At 45.8% G+C, this 23,188-nt stretch overlaps 1 protein-coding gene across 1 annotated transcript; it reads left to right on the top strand.

Moving 5' to 3' along the window:
* The first annotated feature begins 2,044 nt into the window (after positions 1-2,044).
* On the top strand, positions 2,045-17,074 carry LOC135809806 (solute carrier family 22 member 15-like). Its single transcript, XM_065323233.1, has 9 exons — positions 2,045-2,486; positions 4,345-4,561; positions 5,793-6,006; positions 6,885-7,160; positions 9,938-10,072; positions 11,738-11,832; positions 12,118-12,229; positions 15,437-15,509; positions 15,855-17,074. The coding sequence occupies exons 1-9, from the start codon at positions 2,160-2,162 to the stop codon at positions 15,975-15,977; spliced, it is 1,572 nt and encodes a 523-aa protein (XP_065179305.1). The 5' UTR covers positions 2,045-2,159; the 3' UTR covers positions 15,978-17,074.
* Positions 17,075-23,188: the final 6,114 nt, after the last annotated feature.

The raw sequence follows: 23,188 nt of genomic DNA, 5'->3' as shown, positions 1-23,188 counted from the left end.
TGCAGTGAAACATAATCTATTCTATCTTGCGGTCTTGTGCAAAATCATTCAAAGCTATTTTGGGCTTCAGGTCTATTGCTTCTGGGCGTGAGCGCTGAGGATTGTACCATAATAAATTGTGCTGCCTATGTTGAGCTTTCTGATGCATTCATGTGTATTTCAGATTATAATATTATTATTTGTCTCGTTTACTTGCAACTGTGGCAAGCCAGAGATCATTGTGGATGATCGTATGTCTATCATGTGCTATGACTAGGAAGTAGAAACCGTTCCGAACGATGTGCTCGGTGCTGTCCTTGTAGCATCGTATTCATCAACTTAGAAACAATTTCGCGGCAATCATTCTTGTGTTGGTGCTAGCCTGCATGGGTATTTCCCTATTGAGATGCATGTACATGTACAAGTATACTCACTGTTGTTCAGTGTCATCATTCTTATGTGGATAGGAGTCACCATGGTCACTGCGTTCGCATGGGGGGGGGGGGGGAGGGGGTTTTGACGCTGTTCGTTGTTTTTGGCGGAAAAATATATCGATCTTCACATACGCTTTTTTTGGGTATGCACCTTGTACTTGCTTGTCGCGGCTCGTGCACCGTGCAGCATGCAGGCACTTGAACCTTGTGACTTGTACAACTACAGTACTGCAGTAAGTATTATGTACCTTCATTGTACCTGTACACACAAACCGTTCAATATAAAAAATATCGGTCCACTGCATAAGGGGCCGTCCGGGGTTACCGATTGTTTTTACAAAACGAAAAGTTATAGTATTTTTCAGCCCCCACCCACCCACCCACCTTTTCTGCAGGTAAAACGGATTCCAATAAAATATTGATGTCAATTTTCGACACCCAGACGTAACTGGGCATTCTCCATCTGCATTCAATAATTATTTTCAAAACGAAACTCAATCAAACCCACCCACCCCCAAACGAAAACTTTTCGTTTTGAAAATAGTATTGGTAACCTTGGACGGCCCCTAAAATGTATTGTATGTTCGTATTAGGGGGGGGGGGGGAGGTCTGGGGAGATATGAACAAATTATCGTCTCTAAAAAAAACATCGATATTATTTTACGTACGGCCCCCTGCACTGCTTAGGAAGTTAGGTTGTTCACTCAGTAGATGTCCATGGCATGGGTATGCTTGAGTACAGACTGGGTGATTGCATTATGACGTGTTGTTTTACAATCACTACCTTTTTTTAACTACATATTTTAGAATAATAAAATTATATACCGTACTGGCAATATATGTTGCCGCGTAACGCGTAACGCAGGGGGTGCGGCGTAACGCGCGACCAGGCTAGTGCGACAAATTTTCGTTGAGTTCGTAACGCGCGTCCGGCGGGGTGCGGCGATCTTTTCATTGCAGTTTGCACTGCACAAGAAAAAATGATGCGGCAAAAGCAAAAAAATGATGCGGCAATAGCAAAAAAGTGATGCGGCAATAGCAAAAAAAGGACTGCGGCAATATAGAAACCTGTGTAACGGCTCCTGTGCGACTTTGCATGTAACGCCCTGCGTGCGGCAAACATGGGCCAATGTAACGCTTCATGGCCTCACTGCGGCAACATATATTGCCAGTACGGTAGTCATCATGTAGTACTTTGCAAATACTATTTTTTCTATTTTGGTGCTCGTTATCATGGTTATCAAGGTAGTCTAGTCCCGGCATCAGTGTAGTCATGTACCGGAATGTCGACTACTGAGTACTGCCATGCCATGACTAACTGTTACCGGTAGTCTACAATGACTTATGTCAATGACCATGATCATGACCTACCTGTACGTACGTCTTTTTCTTTTTCTTCGTTTTTGGCCAAAACTGAGTGTGGGGCTTTTTCCAGTGAGTAGTTTTTTGTCTCTGTCGCGAGTCTGTCGAGCTCACAACGATGTCATACTATGTCATGTAGTAATACTAATAGTAGTATACTTTTGACGTGACTAACTACGGTCGGTAGTAGTACGGAGTAAAATCATGTGCCTACACTATGTACACTGACCTGTACACATGGTACATGATTGTGCATGACTGTAGTCCCTTGCCCTTGTTCAGAAACTGAAAAACTCACATTGAAACGTCATGTCAACATTTTGGTCTGCATGTTTCTTGGCGAGTGTCGGAAACAGTTCTTAGGGTAAAGTCTAAAGATACGGAATGTCAGACTCGGAGTACCCTACACTACCGCTAGAACCGGCGTGCAATGGCCAGGAGCTGATCTCTACTGTCAACAATCTAACGTCGTTGACCCGTCTGACGCGCTGCGTCGTCGCGAACACATTGGGTGTTTGGATCGTGGCGGGAATTCAGTTCGGCTTGAACGGCGAGGTGTTCCTTGCTCGTCCCGCCGAGCACTGGACATGTACGGCAGTGATCGACAACGTGACGGAGACGTTGACCGACTCCAACTGTTCTATCTGGAATGAACACATGTGCCAAGATGTTGTTCATACGCTACATAACGAGCGAACAGTTGCGGCAAAGGTACGGACATTATTTCATTCATTTTCTTCACTGTAACTATTCGGAAAACAATTTATCACTGTATCCCGCTTTGTTAGCTGCATCAAATAATTGATTTCGGCTGCGCATTATGCTCCAGTCACTATTTGTATTACTACAAAGTGTAGTGACAAGAGCCTATTATATCCCCGAGAACATGCAACTCTGCTTTGGAGAATGGAACTAGTACATGTACATGTACAGAACAAGAACGAATCTCCTTTCAGGTGAAGAACCCAGGAAGGACCAATAAATCAAAGGAGATCACGAATCAGATGCGCACAGGTTCATCCAAGTCAAAGCGCATGCACTTGAGTCCGGACAGGAGTCATGTGATAAATAGAAAATGCATGAAAGACCAGAGTAATAACAGTCAGACTTCGTTTAGTTAACCGTACACACCCGTTATCCGCAAAAAAAATCCGGATAGGCTAGGAAACCGGATATTCGAACACACATACTGTATGTATGCATGACATATGCTGTAAATCGGTAACCAACGATTTTCTTCCGGATGGCGAGGGATCCGGATAAAAGAGGACCGGATAAGCGAGGTCTTACCGTAATACGGTACAACTCAACTGTATGGAGGGGGTTTTACCATTACAGTGGTCTTACTGCTTACATTTCGTGGCCACTAACTTGGGAACTAGCTGGGCGATTGCGTCATTATTGAATGACCAAGCTGGTTCCCGATTTCGTTATCTGCTATGACTTTAATATGATGAACATGAACTAGAGGATGTCATGTTGTTTCTTGAGCGATGGGCATATCTGAGTGTGTGTGTGTGTGTGTTTGTGTGTGTGTGTGTGCGTGTGTGTGTGTCCGTGCATGCGTGCACGTGTGTATGTGTGTGTGTGTGTGTGTGTGTGCAGGGCGTAGGAAGGGTTTTGGAAGTGGTACAACCGAAGGCCGGTGCGGCCAAAGGCCGTGTTGTAGGGGGGTCCGGGGGATGTCCCGCGGGAAAATTTTGTAAAAAGACACAAAATCCTGCATTCTGGGAACTTCTGGCACACTTCTGGCGCAGTGTGCAGTCGAGTCGAGTATACACTGTAATACAGTACTCAGTACGACTGCAGATGCATAACAGATCTACGACTGCAGATGCATAACAGATCAACGACTGCAGATGCATAACAGATCTACGAGTACGAGTCTAGAAAAAGGTCAAAGTCTGATGCGTATATGCATCGATGGATCCTGATTTTTTTATTACGGTTTTGCACGTTTCGGACGGACCACACTTTTCGAAACGTGGTACGGCCATGGTCGTACCAGTCGTAGCGGGTGCTACACCCCTGGTGTGTGTGTGTGTCGGAAGGCTACTTTCTTGCCAAAGCAATTGGAATTTGGACTAATTTCGGCTCCACAATCAACTGTCTTGGCCGTTTTATGCCGATGTACTCCGTTTGGTGTAGACCAGGTGTGCACTGGTGGTCGATTCACATGGCTTCGCAGGTTGTGTGGATTGGGCAGTTATCCGGAGCTAATCTTGATCTGTCTCTTTCAGATCTTGTTCGCTATCGTTGCTATAAGAGAAAATTTGTAAGTGCACATCCAGTGCATTTGCAGATTTGAGTGCTTCTCTTGCGACGGACGTATACATGGTACATGGTGTGTGTGTGTGTGTGGTACATGGTGTGTGTGTGTGTGTGTGTGTGTGTGTGTGTATGTCATGTGTGTCGGCCCTTGACATGAGGGGACATGTAACCGGAAACGACAATGTTCAGGACAGGACAGGACAGGTGTGTAGGCATGTATGTGTATGTGTGTGTTCGCGCAAAGCAACTCATATGTGCATTTGTGTGTGTGTGTGTGTATGTGTGTGTGTGTTTGCAGTACAATTTGCTTTGTGACCAGGAAAAGCAACTCAAGCTTGCAGAGATACTGTTCTCTATGGGTTTGCTGGTTGGCGGGCTGGCAGCAGGAGTACTTGCGGACGTGTTTGGACGGCGTGTTTCCCTGCTTACGGGACTGACATCACTCATCGTATCGGGCATCTGGACGGTGCTCTCACCCAACTACTACAGCTTTGCAGCGTCACGATTTCTTGCAGGTCGGGAAACTTACCTTTCCTCGTGGCGTATCCTTTAGATCTTTGTGCTCGAAGCAATTTTAATTCTGATGTCGGGGGATGTTCTCTAGATACAGCATGATTTCACCTTGGAGCAATGATGGTTCTGAAGTAATAATTATCAGCGCTTCAAGGGGAAATCAGCAGACCAACTTCCTAAAGACAGTTATTGTGTTGAGGAAGTCGCTAGCTAAGATCATCAGTACCCATCGGGTACAATACCCTGAAATAATCAGCCCTAGGGTGCCAGGTAGTTGAAAGTGGTATTGAAAAGGAAGGACCGTATTTTACCGGTTGTAAGGGGTCGTCGCAAAAGTTTTTTGTCGTCCCTGAAACGAACATGATTCATTTGGGGGGGGAGGGGTGCAAGCCAAAATCGCAAGTCGACCGACACTGTACATACGACCAACAGTACATAACCCCCCGGGGGGTTATGTACTGTTGACACGACATGTACATGCATGTGATTTTCGTCGTCCAGCCTAGCAAGCTGTGTTCGTTTCAGAGGGAGGGGAGGGGGTCCAAGTACGAAATGAACGATGTTCGTTTCAGGGACGACAGAAAACTTTTTGCGACGACCCCTAAGTCGACCCCCGTATCCGGAGGTCTCAATTCTGCGTTTTAAAGTTCTCACCCAAGGAAGCACTACTAACCACTCCCTGCTCTTAACACATCAACAAATCATGTAAACATTCCTTATTGGAGGTTATAACATCCCAATCCTTGAAAAGACCAATAAACTGGAAAAATGTGTACACATAGTGCACCTCGTGCATGCAGTGCAGGTCATTTTTTTGTAAGATACTGATAGTTCCCGGTTATAAGTCGAATCCCTGTTGTAAGTCGACCCCCACCCTTTCTCCTTCTATTTTAAGTCGTAAAAGGTCGACTTACAACCAGTAAAATACGGTATCTGGCAGCATCTCAGAGCGCCTCTTATGTTTTCATACCACTAGATTGTTGTCGCCTATGTAGTTAACTGGTATGAGACTAGATTTTTTCCGTGCTTATGGTGTGTGTATGTGTTTGTATGTGTGTTTGTATGTGTGTCTATGTGTGTGTGTCTATATGGGTGTCTATGTGTGTGTCTGTGTACTTGCGTATGTGTGTGTGTTTTGTGTGTATCTGTGTATGTATGTGCGTGTATGTATGTGTGTGTGTGTGTGTGTGTCTGTGTGTTGTTTATGCATGCTGTCACATGCTGCATACGTAGGCGCAGCCAGTCATGTGCTACTGCTAGCTAGCATTGTGCTGAGTATCGAGTTCGTCCCGATTCGGATGCGCGCCATTGTCACGCCAGCATCAAACGGAGCCTTTGTTGTGGGCCTTTGCTTGCTAGCATTAGTCGGTTATCTGATGCGTTCTAACTGGGTTCGCATGGACATCCTCACATGGTGTCTGGCCATCCCCTTTCTTATTATGACATGGTATGTTTTTTCTTATCATGACATGGTATGTTCTTTCTTATCATGACATGGTATGGTCTAGGGTGTAGAATGTGGTTGTAGAGCGTGGTGTCGAGTTATTAAGGACTGATAAAAACTTCAGATACACGGGGTGTCCCACCACTGAAAGGGTACGCCATACCTACATACTTGTGTACAGAAAGAGTATGTTCGCACAGTACCTATTATCTTACAGGTAGACTTTCCTCACATGTAGCATAATGGTTACGGTTACAGCACTCAAACCGTGCTCAATACCTTCGGATAGTGCTAACTTGGAGCAGTTCCAGGATGTGGTGGTGGTGAGCGTGTCGGGTGGGGGGTAATTGCACATGCAAGCTCGTTGACCAGTGGCGATTGGTGGTTTGCCGATAGAAAACACCTGATACTCTCGTACACACTTCGAAAAACCCGGTCTGAGGAATTGAACATATTTTGGTTTTCAAAGTGTAATCTCTAACTATCATGAGCAAGTCAAGTCATGCTCAATCTCATGAACAAGGGTAGTTCCCAACCAGTTCTATAGGCAAGTACGCTTGGCCTAGATGCTGATCAGAGTCAAGCATCCTCGTGTCGTTCACAGACTTTTGCCACATGTACGCTTATGTATAGGTATAGTTCTATACCCATTCGGGGCCAATAGAAAGACGTACGATCACGTCCCGGATGCCCAGCACTAATGCAATCATGATATTCTTGAAGCAGATTGAGCCGCACGTCACCCTTGGGTATGTAAAGTCGATTGCTCGGTGACAGTCTGAGATACAGGTGACCCGATACACTGTCCCAATAATAGCGATTGTGAAACATATCATGCTGAGTGGTTCTCATCTTGGAGTGTTTCTTTCACTTCTTTGCAGGATATTACCCGAATCGCCGCAGTGGCTCTACTCTCAGCGGCGTAATGCCAAGCTTGCAGCCACAGTGGAGAAGATCATGCACTGGCCGTTCAGAGGCTCTACACACAGCTCTGCAACGGATACTTTTCAGCTTGTCGAGAGGCAAGCGTTTGGAGGTGTTCACGAAGACTGCGAGGTTACCCACGAGCCAAAAGCAGCTAAAAAGGAAACCTGGAAAATCGTGCGGCTAGTACGCAGTGATCTCCGCTACCACATCCTCAGTCTCTTCTTTATCTGGTAAGTCTGTAACCGATCGTGTAACAGAGGAATGTACAGAACGTCTGTTATTACATACCGTATTTCCCCGAATATAAGTCGCACCTTTTTACACTCAACTTCAGGGCCAACAAAGGAGGTGCGACTTACAATCGAGCACGACTTACTACTGAAGTGAATATACCGAAACGATATGACGTAGACCTGGAAATAGGAGTGTGACTTACAATTGGGGACACACAGTACCAGAGGCCTAGCCAAAGCCGGCTCAGCCGGCAGAATGCCGGCTGGGAGGGCGACCTGCCGGCTGAGACAGCTCCAAGGGTTATTTTGGCCGGCTGGCAAACAATTGAGATTCAGAGAAATTTTCAGTTTCTACAAGTACAAGTATTTGTAGCATGCTGTGTTCGGGATCATTTTTCTTTCAATCATGTCACCAAGCCCACTATCCTCCGCCAAGGTAAGAGTCGACCACTGTCAGCTGTCGAAAATAGGTCCAGTTTCTGCCACTACAATGTCCGAATACCGGTAGCATTCCACCGTGTGTACTGGCACTGCACTACAGTGCACTGTACTTGCGTAGATCCCGTAAGTGCACTGCACTACCATGACTACGTAGCAGAGGCTACTCAGGCTCAGTGCTAGCTCTTCACTCACCCTGAAATGCACTTGTTATTGAGTATGCACTTGAGTACATGTACGGTTGGTGCTGCGCAGAGTGCCAGTAAAATGTAACAGGTGCTAGGTGGGGTCATGGTTCGCTGCTTCTGGTGGGTACACGGCTAGCTGTGACACTGACAGCTACAGACTCTGGCCAGTCTGGACTGTCATATCGTGGGCCATTCGTGGCCGGCTAGGCTGGGTCTTGTGCATGCTGCATTTTGGAACACATGACCATTGGCATTGTACACTATACTACTCCAGTTGTTTTGGCGGACCACTCAGGCACTGCATTGCTTTAGTTGTGGCACTTCAAATAGTTCCTCCACGTTGTAGTGAACACATGATCCATGCTGATGTAGCTGTTTGTTTCCTTTTTCATATTAATTATTTTTGTTAATTTACCTATAGTCACAATGTCATTGTCACAACTGCCTGATAAATGTCCATAATTGGACGAAGCGAAAGGAGATGCAAGCTGCAATGAAAGATTTGTAGTGGTGTGTGTGTGTGTGTGTCTGTGTGGATATGTGACTGATGGCGGGGGTCTGGGGGCGCAGCCCCCAGAACGATGCATTTTCACTAGAACGTTGGCCGGCTGGCATAAAATCCTGGCTAGACCTCTGCAGTACAGTAAAACCTCTTCATGACAAACACCAAGGAGCCGATCGTATTTGTTCCTAATGACCGGTGATCTTCTTACCCCTACTTGTACTTCTATTCCATGTGAACGCACAGTAATTGTCCAATAGAGTGATGAATAATAGTTATTAAATAGTGGTAGCGACTTCGGCGATGATTTGTTAGGAACAGGTTTGCTCCCCGCACTGGAACTCGCGCTATTCCGCCGACTCGACTTGACACTTGACTGACTTATGCTTGCCATCACACCTCATCAGTTGAGCTTGAGTAAGCTGAGGAAGATTGCGCCTGCAGAGAACCACATATATGGTGCTGTCCAGGCACAAACATCACCAGGGATACAAACTTACAGAGACACTCCGTTTCCAGCGCGATAAACACCTCGTGAATACCAGATAGCAGCGTGAGTCAGCGTCTCTGTGAATTCCCCAGAACACTGTTTATTGAGCAGGGAGCGGTGCCTTCTTGCAGGTTTGCCGAGTTGAAGGTTCGATGGACTTCTCGTGTGCTCTGGATGGCAGTCGTGAGTCAGTCAAGTGTCAAGTCCAATCGGCGGGATAGCGCGAGCTCCAGTGTGGGGAGCAAGCCCTTTCAATACTGTAAATATCAGGTAAATATCAGGTTCGGCCTCATTTCCTCTGTGCTGCGCTGATGAGTTCAAAAAGAACGAAACAGCATGCTGTCCGCAGATTGAGTATTTCGCGCCTGCTCTTGTAGCAGTTGAGCACTCTTGCGTGGGGTAGTGCCTTTGCTGTTTGCGTTATGCAGAGCTCACTGACTTGTCAGTTTGAGCACTCTGGCAAGGTACGTTCGGGCCTGATTGGAAATTTTTATTTCCATTCCTATCAGGTTCGGCCTCATTTCCTCTGTGCTGCGCTGATGAGTTCAAAAAGAACGAAACAGCATGCTGTCCGCAGATTGAGTACTGTAAATATACAAAATTTCGGCGCTGCAAAATTTCGGCACTTCACGATTTTTGACATTTCGGCGGCGATTTATTTTCGGCGTGGAGTAGAGGGCATGGTATAGTGCGGCAGATGCTGTGAAAAATTTCATCGGCGTTTTAATTTAGGCGTTTTGGGTCGGTGCCGAATATAGCCGAAATTAAATACCTGCCGAAAATTTGTATATTTACAGTATTAGTTCTTCTAAAGCCAAAAGTTGGTCTTATCAGTATTCTTCTTAACAGGGCTCACTGTATTAATAAGGAGACCCTAGGATCATGATGTAAATCAGTCAAAAATGTATCCAAGCCTTGAATTGACCTCATGACCCCTGGAAAGGGGTTTCGGGCAAGTTGACGCACATCCACGCACACTGCGTACTGGACTTGCTTTGCGTACTCTAATCTCAAGACACGCGTAAAATATCTCTTCTATTTCGGTTCTGCGTGCATTGTTTTTCCAGACCAGCCATCATCTGGGTACATGTACAGTATAGGTGATACCATAATTTAATACTCTATTCTATACTATGGCTCTGCTCTTGCTGTCCAGGCTTACGGCATCTTCCATATATTTCGGACTTTTGTTCACAAAGAACGGCCTGTCCAGTGACCTCTACGTCAACTTCTTCCTGATCTCCCTGGCTGAGCTACCATCTGGTATCACGTCCATGTTCTTGAACAGAAAGTAAGCCACAGTATGTGCATTGGGATGAATTTCACATGAACTTGCTCGTCATGCTGTGTGGTGATGTCATCTGTGTGTTGATACAAGGGGGAGGGCACACTCACACACGCATGCATGGGTAGCAGCGCGTAAAACCACGCGCATACACAGGGATTGTGGCAAAAGTACCATTGCCTCACACTGTGCCCTCCTGCAATGTTTGGCTGCCCATTACCACTAAACAATGATTACCGTCAGACCAGGCATTTTAACTTCAATTCAAGTTAGCAATCTCCGGATTTTTGTGGGCTAGTGAGGTGAAGTTCCAACGAATTCTGTCTCGAAACCGGCAAATGACTACATGTACATATCTCTTTGCACACAACAACTTCAAATGTTAACTGAATTTTTAGATTTGCTAAATCGTTGGAATTAAATGTTCGTTAACATTACTGATCTCACAAACTCGGATTTTTTGACCAACAGGGCACGTTTTAGCGCTCTTTTATTACTTTAGTGGATGAATTGAGGGGACCATCCTGGACGAAAAGTGGTACGACCATGGTCGTACTGGTCATACCGTGTGTGACACCCCTGAGTCAAAATATTGTGAGAATGACCATGATTTCCATATGCAGGATGGTTTGCGTGTCTTAAAGGGGAAGTTAAGGCAAAAATCAAAATTTCACCAGTTGTAGTCTTCGGGGTGCTGAGTCGAATGGTCGTGGTCCGAGGAAGCTGAGACGCTCCCTTCCTACTTGAATCCCAATCGAACTCGCGCACTTCCACCGAAACTGGGTGACTGCGCCCTACTAGATGGGGATTTGTATGCAAAATGTCACTAAAAGCGCAATTTCGTTCTTATAAAAGCATGGATGACCGTGATTGGCCCATATGTTGTAATCTTTTGGACGCTGAGTCGATTGGTTTTGGTCCGAAAAGGCTGCGATGCAGCGTTCCTCCTCTATTCCCAATCGAACATGGTTGAAGAAGTGGTCACGTGCTCCTGCGTACACCAGTCACCTGGTCGCCGTGCCTGCAGGGTACAACTTACCAGCCTGTTTGACCTTTTTTGGGTGCAGTCCTGTCACTCGAGTTGAACCTTGGTGTGAAAGTTGTCGCCTGCTGGCGTGGTGACCAGGTGATTTGGGCACCCAGGAGCACGTGACCGCTTGTTCAACCATGTTCGATTGGGAATAAAGGAGGAACGCTGCATCGCAGCCTTTTCGGACCAAAACCAGTCGACTCAGCGTCCAAAAGACTACAACATATGGGCCAATCGCGGTCATCCGTGCTTTTATAAGAACGAAATGGCGCTTTTAGTGACATTTTTCATACAAATCCCCATCTAGTAGGGCGCAGTCACCCAGTTTCGGTGGAACTGCGCGAGTTCGATTGGGATTCAAGTAGGAAGGGAGCGTCTCAGCTTCCTCGGACCACGACCATTCGACTCAGCACCCCGAAGACCACAACTGGTGAAATTTTGATTTTTGCCTTAACTTCCCCTTTAAGGGTGCACTGCCACGTGATACAGTCCCTAACGAGTAGACTTGTGTGCAGTGTTTTTGCGTCAGTTTCCCGTATCCGTGCATATCAATATAATTACTCGTATGGAAAAACCTCTATCGCTCCCATATTACGTTGTATACGCATCCTTTCCATTTTGCACCTCCCATCCTTGTCCAGGTTTAATAGAAAGCCTGTGCTACTGGCCTGTGAAACAGCGACACTTCTAGCATTGGTTATCGTGGCCGTGATCTTCTGGAAATTCCCAGACGACAGTAGGTGTTACTCAGTGAATCTTATCTTATGATTGGATATGACTTTCAGTGGATTCAAGAGTTGTGCTCTCCATTTGTTATTCGTATCTTAGCTCAACTTATGCTGTCTGCTTCGCAATTTAGTGCTAGCACGGAATCGCCTGTTCATCATTCATGAGTTTTCCTGGCCAAACAAGAGTGGTGGAGTTTAACCCACATGTTTCTTCACGTTTGTGTAAAGTCTAATGACTATTGCACGGGCTAGAAATTCTTTCGTTCTGTTTCTGGATCCGCACTGTCTTGCAGCGACCGAGCAAACCGTGAAGCTGGTCTTTGCCATGCTGCTCAAGTATATTGTGACGGTGGTGATGGTGTCCTTGTTCTTGGTGTGTCCAGAGGTGTTCCCCACGGATGTCAGGTACGGCAAAGACACTCCACATGTTATGTGCTGAGTGCACTTCTGTGCAGAGTAAAACTCTTATAAGATGTGTTTATACAGTAAAACCTGTCAAGGCGACCACTCGGATAAGGCGACCACCTGTCCGAAAAGACCGCTGAAATCAGGACCAAGAGATGCCGTTTACTGTCAAATGACCCTGGATAAGGCGACCACCTGGTAACAGAGACCACATTTTGAAGGTCCCTTGAGCGGTTGTCTTAGACAGGTTTTACTGTATCTACGAGCCGGAAAATTTACTTCTTATCCCAGCATACCTCAGTATTGATCATGCCAGTGCTCTGAACAATGTCTTTACAAAGCCGTTGAAGAATATGTCTGACGAGGACTCTATCAGAGTAGAGGAAAAGTGAGTTCGAATGCACTTCCAAGTAGGGGCATTATCCAAACTCTGCATATGTAGAGAGATGGGGTGAGTGTCTTTTCCACGTCTACTGCTTCTACTAAAACGCTGGTAGTACTGGGGCCAATTCAAAAAATCGACCTCTAAAATACATGCCTTGACACATGTTGGCTAACAAAGATTTTTCGGTGTTATTTGATAGATAATGTCTTCAAGAGCATCTTGGCCCAGTATGGCGAGTCCAATCGCGTCCAAAGGTCCCGAAATCACCCTCGATAGGAATACAAAATTGCCGAAAAAACTAAGTTCTCATCGGCTGTATTCAAGCATTTTCAAGACTTTCTCGGTACTATATTGACTGGACCTGGGAGTTTTTACCCTTTTATGTGCCAGGAGCTATAGTAACACTGTACATACACAGGATGCGAACCAGCGCGTACACTGATTTTGTGCGAGAGTTGGAAAGATTGAGCATCAAGTAGTGTAGTTGTGACATACCAGAAATGTGGTACCTCGTTTGGACACTTTCTTCAAAGTTTTGCATTGACTCGCTGGTGCTTTTGCTGTCGGAACGTCCACGAATGGATCGATGCTAAATTCAGCAGAACCTTCATTACAATGTCATCTTGGCTCCCCGGAAAAGTAGGCATGATTCCAACAAGGAGCAGCACAACAATTATGTGTGGAAAGCAGGGGAAAGTCATCATAGCTTGCCAAGCCAGTTGTAACTATTCGTAGGACTAATCTACAACCGTGGAAAGTTTCAGACCTGGCTAACTTCATCGGGCTGGAATAAAGGCATTTACTTTGTGAGTACTGCTGCACAGGAGGTGTTACAGTGTTGCAGGGGACGAGCTTTTGATTTGAATCTACAAGAGCGGCTAGTGTTAGTACCATGATTTGAACACACCGACCGTGGTGATCAGCTACCATTATCACAAAGCCTCTTTACCAGCTCAACAGCTCTAGGACAACTGCCTTAGGAGTGCCATGCTGCAGTGAGAGGGAGTAGCTATGTGGTGTGGAGTGTTACAAAAACGAAATCCGAGTACCTGGAGGTAACCTATCCCAATATGCAACACCAGCAGTAGGTGAATCATTTCCTTGTCGCAGAATTTGATGGCTGGGCCTAGGCAGTGTGAAACTACAGTTATACTTATAAAACACTAACTGCAAGAAAGAGTCCGATGTCCAATGTCATGGCTTGTCTCTCCTGAACTGATCACGGCACGTAGTTGATGCGATTCAAGAGCGGTGGTGAAGAGGGAAAACATGTTCATATAATACCTCATGTACTAGTGGCTAAAGAATTGTCCCTGACTGCAGAGCCAACAGTGATGGTGTAGGTGGCGGAGTAGAGATGGGCTCAGCTGTACGGCGTAGAGTTTCCGAAGCTCAGACGGAAGAACAACTTCAGTTAAAGGGAAACACATGGAAGCGAAAGTATTCGCATCACAATGTTGGGATCGATCAGCTTTTTAAACTGCAGCTATTCACATGTGAGCGTTGTCCAACTGCAGCCTTGAAGTCTTTACAAAGCATTTAAGTACAGTGACAAGCTAGCCAATGTTTGGACTGTTTTATGCAAAGGATTTTGGTATTTTCATTTTCATCATTTTTCGTTACAGCACTGCCATCGCATACAAGTAGTGTTGTCCTTCTTACATTGCTGCGAGATCTATCGTATTATCTACACGTACTTCGAGTAAATTAGTTCAGGTTGAAACTGTCCTATAGCACTTCGTTCCTTAGACTCTGACAGTTTCCTACCACCTTTTCCTTCTCCTGTTAGTATTTGGGTTACAATACCTATTCTCTCAGTTGAAGTGTAACGCCGAACCGTCTGACGCTTCTCTCGTGTTTGCAGTCTGATAATTATAGTAATGCATGCCTGTAAATAGTCTCATGTACCTGCTAGCTGCACATACATGTACACGTACCTCAATGCTAACATTCGACGCGACATGTAAATGTACATGAACATGTCCAATAGCCAAGTAGTTTCACTGCACTTTGGAAATTTTGTTTTGACACTGTTAAAGTACAGTACTTGTTGCCGTACTGTATCTACTGCTTATTCTGAGCAAAATGAGGTGTTACTTGGCCATATACGTGTCAGTAAAAATGGATATAGGAGCCATTCTAGTTGGGTTGCCATGGTAATAACGACCTTTTCTATTTTGATGTTTTTCACCATGTTCGGACACAATTCGGCAATCGAAACCTATGCCATCGTGTTCAGGAGGCGAAAACCATCCAGGAATGATCATAAAATCTATGTTAGCAAACATGTGTCAAGTAAAAGTGAGAAATTTCAAATGGGCCCTAGGACTATGGCTGTGTTGATCGCAATTAGAGCACTCTGACTTTAATGCTTTGAGCCAGTTTAAATGCTTGGTTATTTTTGGACTTCATTACGATCGGTTCGGCCACTAACTCTGATCTCCGCTGACAAGATCTAGCGAGATCGAAACAGCCAGCTGTCCAGACATTGAGTTTCCTGCTTTCTAGTGAATCTTGCTAGCTCGAACTTTTCAAGAAAACACCTTTGATACTAGTATAGCTGGGTTCGCTATGTAGCAATTGATCTTTTTGCCAGCGGTTTGTGAGTCTGACCTGTCCTCATGCCGCACTTAGGAGTAGCATTCTGCCACCTGATCAAGGGTTGGTGGTGTCCTATGGACGTGAAACACTTTTCGTGAATCCCAGGACTTTCTTTTTGGACTACATGTATTTCCGTTTTTTTAAGAATACAGAAATACTCCATGAAATGTGGTGGACATTCCGGTGTGTTTTTCATTCTCTACTTTCGGTTTGTTGCCCAGAGCTCTGGCCGTGGCGATTATCACAACTGCAGGCAGTGGAGGGGCCTTCATGACCCCTTTCCTGGAAAGAATAGTAAGCAAAGAGTGTGCCGTGCTCCTAGTTCAGATTCTGTCATGGTGTGTTGCTGGCCGGCTGATCAGAAAATATTTACATGTAAACCCATCTTTCTTGAAGATGGGCTTGATTATAAATTGTGTAGAAAATTTAAATAGTACTTCAACTGTGCTTGGAGCATCTGTACCCGAGATGACAAATAGTGTAAAAGTGTCTAACATGATTAAAAAAAGCTCTCAACCTGTCCAGTAATTTACTGGATATGTGAAGTGGTCACGGTGCATTCATAGTGTCCATGATCAGTTGCCATAGCAACAACTTGACCCGGATATGTGCCGTTCACTGTCTCCATGACAACTGCAGGGAGTCACCCAGCCGGGCCTGATCTACACAATACAATCCGGGATGATGTTGGTTTCCATCGCGCTGACCACGCGGATCCCGGAAACCAAGGATCGAACACTAACAGGTGATGGGGCCGTTTGACATCAATCTCACCTATGTTGTAAGGCAATTCAACCACTACGAACACCACCCCTCCACCATGATTCCATGAGAAAGGTACAGGAGCTGGACATCCACACCGACATCGGATGATCGTTCCAGCGGCTCTACTGCTGGTTGGTGCGCGCAGAAGGGACGCTGCGAGCGTTCGTGTTTGTACAGACTTCACATGTCTGATGTTGCAGTCGCCTAATGTGTAATCTGTAACTTTGCCATGTTGTACTCACACCCAGATATTCTCGGCAAAAAGGATCTAGAGAGACTTTTATGACATTGCAGGCCTATGATTATTAATTTCATGCCCATATCAAATTTAAAAAAGAATCAACACGCTCACGCGCGCACGCACACACACACACAAACACACACACACACGCGCGCGCGCGCGCACACACACACACACGCGCGCACACACACACACACCACACACACACACTCACACACACACACATGCACACACACACGTGCACACACACACGTGCACACACACACACACACACATGCACACACACACACACACACACACAAAACTGCAGTATATTATGCTATTCACCACCATAGCTTTATACAGCACGGTCACAGCTGCAGGCTTCCAACATTCAAGGCAAATGCAGAATCTATTTTTGCTGATGGCCATGCATGATTGGCCTGACGTTCTCAGTGGAGGCAACTAATGACTGTAGAGTAAAGTGACTCGCCTCTCCTAGTACAGTATTTGATTTTGTACGGAGTCTTCTCCATTTGTCTTTGTCCGAATTCCGATCTAGAAATTTCCTAGAAAAGGAGATCAGCCCCAATACAAGTGGTCAAAGACCGAGTATCCCGCTCACTGCATCCATGCTTTCCTCGTGCCAGGCCACGAGTTCCCTGTGGGTCGCAGCACGGCTGGAAAAGAATCCTTCCGCTTCCAAGCAGGACTTGTACCAGGTACCCTCTGTTTCTCAATCATAGTCGTAGGCCATCCCACTATGCCTGCCTGGATGAACAATGAAAAACAATGGAAAATGAACATTTCTTGCCTACTAAGTCCCCTCCCTGCCGGAAGTGCGCACTATACTCAAGATTTTAAGTCCGTGCGATCCACTGTGCCCTGCAGGGAATTATGTTTTTTTCTTTAATCAATCAAATGAGAATGTACAGTATGCAAATAATCCCAGCAAATAAATGTACATTGGTCAGTAATTACTGTGTATACAAAGCAGAGGAATGAACAATGTATAATTACATGTACATGACATTGTACATGTTCGTCGTGTACATGTATCATGCTCTAGCCAGAAGTAACCCTGAGCTGTCCGGATTATGCGTTTTTTGAAGGGTCAAAATGGAAATGTTTATTTTTTGGAAATATACCCAAAATGCTAAAAAATCTTTTAAAAAATTCAAAATTTCACCCAAAATGCGAAAATTATGCTGCCGCAACCATGTCAACCAAAATGGTGTAAAACTTGAATCCCTTGTCGTTCCAAGTGCACGTGGAGGAAGCGCGTGCAAAGGATGTGGTCGTTTTCGATAGTCGAAAGGAATCATCATTTTGTTTGGTTGTATGGCTTCTGCAGAGCCAAGTACAGTACCGTACAAGTACAGTGCGCTCGAGCTCGAGGTTGCCGATGAGTATGCAAAATATGCTCAAAATGTTGAAAAAATGCTGAAAAAACCCAAAATGCGAAAAAATGCTGAAAACCCCCAAAATGCGAAAAATATGCAAACCATAATCCGGACAGGCCTAGGCCCAGAAGCCATGGACAAAGAAGACAACGGACACTGGCTGGAAACAACAGACACTCGCTCCCATACTGGTGGCCGTGCACATCTTCTTATTTCTTGCTTTTTTTAAATTACATTTAAAAGAAAGAAAAGGGACAAAGAAACTACAAGTTACGGTATAATGTCCACCACCAGTACTAAACAATCAGCTCATGCGATAAACTTGCGCAACACTGACCGACGGTGCTGCATCCGAGATGCGCTACAGCTGATAGCCAGTTAGTTGTAGAACGTCAGTACTGTCGGTCAGTGCCATGCCGTGCAATGTTATCGCATGAGCTGATTGTTCAGTAACTGGTGGTGTCAGTGGACATTATAGCGTAACTTGTAGTTTCTTGGTTTCTTGGTCTTCCTATAAATGTATCTTTGGTTCTCCATCCGAGTCCATTCTTGCACACTTGATGAGCCGTCCTTAGCTATACGGCGAAACGATCGTCGTCTGAAACTTCTGCTTGTTGCTGCTGCTTATTCTCCATTTCAATTGCCATAGTTGAAACACAGTGCTGTGTTACTGAGGCGTTGAGGCGTTCGGGTTTCACGATTCTTGTTCGCATAGCTTCCCCTTTAATTGATCTTCGCATCTTTGAGCCACACAAGTTGTGTGGAATGGTACTTTGCATCCTTCAATCGTGGTTGAACTGTCCAATGATCTTGCCAGTATCGTGCATGTACATCCGCCAACGTCCTTCACAGCTGTGAATTTCAGCTCGTGCTTGTCTTGGTTGCGCTCACCTTTCCCTCGTATGTCATATTTATAACTTAGTTGGAAGGCTGTCGGAGTGCTGATAGCCAGTTAGTTGTAGATCGTCAGTACCGTCGGTCAGTGCCGTGCAATGTTATTGCATGAGCTGATTGTTCAGTAACTGGTGGTTTCAGTGGATATTATAGCGTAACCTGTAGTTTCTTGGTCCCTTTTTCTTCCTATAAATTTATCCTTGGTTCTCCATCCGAGTCCGATTTTTCGAATCACATGTATCTTATAAGTCCAAGCCCAAGTGCAAAGCGGGCACCGTGAACCAGTTCTCACTGTACATGTATTTAGTTTGTTCACTGTATGATTACAACACAGTGCAATGTATACCGGTATCCACGTAGGTGTAGTCTAGTCGCGTTGCCCTGGGAGTTGAGTCGTGAAGAAGCGTGTTTCAAGTTTGGGGCTCCCTGGTTTGAACATGATCCTTCATTCCAAGCCGAATTCGTGAAATGTCTAGGGCTTCAAGGGTATTGCTAGTCTTAGGTGCAGCAAGATGTAACCTGGGATGGGATTTGAAAAGATTTCTGTCATAAGGCTACTTACTGGAGACGAGAACCAGACCAGGGAGATAAATACAGCAATGGGCACACCAACAAGGCTGAAAGTCAACCATAGCAAAATAGAGTAACGTAACGAAAGAGAATACTCTTTACTGAAGTAGGTGTTCCATTTCTATAAAGACAAACTAGCTGGCATCATTTTGTTGCATAGCTGTATTTAACGCTGAGTATGAGGAGCATACTAGGTCGTTTGGACTGCATGTTTGCGCTGTGAGGTAGATGCCCTCGCTCATTAGTAGGGTCTCCCTGAAGCTAAGCTGCTGTGGTAGTGTCCCCACTAGCTGGTATGCTACCAAACGTTGTGTGCGGAAGCCACATGATCCATTGGTGAGCAACATAGATATTGTTTAGACAGTCAGCTGCAATCAGGGTAAATAATGTCGATCATCTTGGCCATGTTATTGCATCTCGTGACGATCTCCATCAGTGCGAACATTTGCTTCTCGGGTTGTGCTTGCAAGTCGATCAGAAAGCCGTAGTGGTACACATCCAGGACACCCTCGCTCAGGAGATCCTCCAGGTAACGCATGGCTCTTACCCACAGCAAGACCGTTTGACACACTCGTGCGGGATTCATACCCTTGTTAACGGGCAGCTTGCCAGCAACGCTTGGTCCCACTCTCTCTGGCACCTCCCTGGCACTGCGATCTACGCAACCTTGCTCGAATACACTGCAATCAGCGCTTAGCTCGTCAGCTGGGCTGGTGGTGGTGCTGGAGGCGTCCGAGCCGCTTCCATTGGAACTCGGATCTTCTGTTGCGGAGGACAGGTTGATAGACAAGTTAGATCGGCACCTTCTCAATGCACTCAAGAACTCGCTTTCGCGCCCTGACCCTTTCACCATCGTATACAACAGGGTAAGGCCAGACATGTTTCCATTCCGCAAACATTCGTCCACAACTCGGCTATATTCCTCTGGAGACACAATCCTGAGAGAGAGAATGCCTTCCAGCTGGTTATGCAGTCGCAAGCAATTCCTCAACAGATTCGACCTCGACTGGCCCGGTTCGCAAAGAATTGCAATAGTCGGTATGATGTCATCGGACCAATGCATGCCTTGCTGTAATTCATCGTCTCCAGGTTTGATCAATGGCTGATCGTCTCTTGTCTCTTTCTGGTGCATTTTCGACGCAAGTGAGGACCGATGCAGCGCGCATGCGACAAGCGTGAAAAGGAAGGATAAAACACAGGCCACTAGCATACATCCAACCATCAAGCCATATGCTAAGCCAGGACAGATTTCAGACGAAGGCGGGTAGCTCGCGGCACGGTTTGAGAGGCTAAGTCCATACTCAAAGTGGAGACTTGCATGTCTCACCTGACTAGCGCCACGTCGCCGAGCTTCAGAAGGCGTCTTGGCCATTGGGCACAGTGTTCGACCCAGCATCGTGGACGGTTGCATAGGAAATAGAAATGACAAGACGATGAATATCAACAGTAGAAACCCCAACAGACGTGCCAAAAGTAGAAGTCTGCCTGTACCATCGCTAAATTTTCTTGCGGAAGGCATACTGGTTCATCAATCAGGGTGGCAGAAGGCCAGATTACTCTTACGGTAAAGAAAGTTTTGTTTGAACTAGCAAGCCAAACCCAGGGTATGGCTGGGCTAAACGACAATGGCAGGCTCGCCAACACAAGAACTTTAGCAACGAATATTGTACTTGCGTTTCAGTGTTTCAAAATTATATTTTGTATACGGATGTAGATGAACTAATCACGCCATGGGCAGCAAATACCACCCGTCAATGTGTCATTTTTTGCTTTGCCTAGCCTAGCCTGTGCCTTGGGCCGAACGCCAAGCAGGCTGAGTATGGACATCACACGTGTACTTTCCGTGCCACTCTGAAAATGTGGTCATAAGCTAGCTGGCGACAGCAGTACTAGTATGAGGCTGGGAGTCAGCGGCGCGCGTGCTTCATGTCACCCGGAGACCAGTTTTGGAACACGAACTGGACATGACACCCTATAGGCTATGGTCGGGACTGTTCCCTCATCCGCAGTGCAGTGTCGCTCGGTACTTTACAACCCTTTTTATGCAGTCCGTGTGCCGCTTGTCAAACCTTGCTCACTGCCGCCTTGTAGACGAGCAGCGCTGAAGAGCTTGTCAAACCGTCTCCAACTATGGTAATGCTATAAGAATGCTTTGATTGATTATCAGCTGCGTAGCACCGAGAGAGGGAGAGAGACAGAGAGAGAAAGAGAGATAAAGACAGCGAGAGACAGAAAGGAACAGAGAGACTGGGAGACAGAGATAGATACATGTAGATGGATACTCCGAGTTACGAGAAAGACGTTTGGTCTCTGTTGTTCTGCCTTTGTGTAGATAGATAGATAGCTAGATAGATAAAAAGATAGATAATCACGCAGGGCTCACTGACTTGTCAGTTTGACCACTCTGGCAACGTACGTTCGGCCCTGATTTAAATCTGGCTTTGGAAATTTTATTTTCATTGCTATCAGGTTCGGCCTCATTTTCGCTGTGCTGCGCTGATGAGTTCACAAAGAACGAAACAGCATGCTGTCCTCAGATTGAGTAAAAAGATACTAGTAGATCGATAGATAGATAGATAGATAGATAGATAGATAGATAGATAGATAGATAGATAGTGGCCTGATGATTGCATTGAGCAAGAAACTCTGAGTGGCGACAAATCTGTAAACCTCCATTGTGCCTTTTGTGTGGAGATACATGTAGATAGGTAGATACAAATATTACACAGCAATGAATCAAACAAGTCTCATTCCGCTGTTACTCCGAGTTTCGTGTCAGAACACTTCATCAGACAGCATATGACCAAGGCTAACAATCACTAGAACATATATACGGAGAAGGGGGCAAAGGTGATGGAGGTACATTTCAATAGCGCGAGGAAAAGGGATGACAAAATCAGCGTAAGAGGAAAAAGATGAAAAAGATGAAAAAGATGTTGAGAGTATAGAGTATAGCCAGGTAGAGAAACAGCGCGATTTTCTGGCAACACATCAGTACAGATTAGTGCTGCATTGTTACACATCAAATTGTAGATAGGTAGATAGATAGGTAGAAGGATGGATAGATAGATAGATAGATCTATAGATAGATAGATACTAGTAGATAGATACCCAATGCTGTAGACAGCAAGCTGTTTCGGCCATAAAGGCCCCATCAGTACAGCTACGTGCTAAGTAACCGGAGCTACCAGCCTTGGTGCAAAGGAGGCACCACAGACACTAAGCTAGCTCGTCGCTCTAGCGTCGGAGTGTTCAAACTACAAAAAGAAGCGGGAATTGCGTGATGCAGCAGCACAAGAGCAGCCTACTGAGAGTGCTGAACAACACGAAAGCCGAGGAGCGTGATGATACCCAATGGCTGTAGACAGCAAGTTGTTTCGGCCATAAAGGCCTCATCAGTACAGCTACAAGCTACGTAACCCGAGCTCCTAGCCATGGTTCAAAGAGGCACCACAGACATTTGAGCTAGCTCGTCGCTCTAGCGCCAGAGTGCTCAAACTACAAAAATAAAAGTAGCGGGCATTGCGTGATTCAGCAGCACGAGAGCAGCCTACTGAGAGTGCTGAACAAGACGAAAGCCGAGGAGCATAATACCCAATGCTGTGGACAGCAAGCTGTTTCGGCCATAAAGGCCTCATCAGTACAGCTACGAGCTAGGTAACCCGAGCTACCAGCCATGGTGAAAGGATCTAGGAGGCACCACAGACACTAAGCTAGCTCGTCGCTCTAGCGCCAGAATGCTCAAACTACAAAACGTAGCGGGCATTGCGTAATGCAGCAGCACAAGAGCAGCCTACTGAGAGTGCTCATCAAGACGAAAGCCGAGGAGCGTAATACCCGATGGTGTAGACAGCAAGCTGTTTCGGCCATAAAGGCCTCATCAGTATAGCTACGAGCTAAGTAACCCGAGCTACAAGTGTTAAGTACAAGCCGTGGTGCAAAGGAGGCACAACAGAACTACATGTAGCTCGTCGCTCTAGCGCCAGAGTGCTCAAACTATAAAAGGTGACGGGCATTGCGTGATGCAACAACACTAGATAGATAGATAGATAGATAGATAGATACAGTAGATAGATAGATAGATAGATACAGTAGATAGATTAATGTGGTTCTCGTAACCA

The sequence above is a fragment of the Sycon ciliatum genome, chromosome 2 (assembly GCF_964019385.1).
Source record: "Sycon ciliatum chromosome 2, ocSycCili1.1, whole genome shotgun sequence".
NCBI lineage: Eukaryota > Metazoa > Porifera > Calcarea > Leucosolenida > Sycettidae > Sycon > Sycon ciliatum.
Note: the sequence above shows the minus strand (reverse complement) of the source record. Positions and strands in the feature narration are given on the sequence as shown.

Bases quoted from the DNA above. Each gene is read 5' to 3' on its own strand.
- LOC135809806 (XM_065323233.1), top strand. From the start codon at position 2,160: ATGTCAGACTCGGAGTACCCTACACTACCGCTAGAACCGGCGTGCAAT. The intron at 11,833-12,117 runs GTAGGTGTTACT...ACTGTCTTGCAG, and splicing joins CTGGAAATTCCCAGACGACA to CGACCGAGCAAACCGTGAAG. The intron at 12,230-15,436 runs GTACGGCAAAGA...TTTGTTGCCCAG, and splicing joins GTGTTCCCCACGGATGTCAG to AGCTCTGGCCGTGGCGATTA.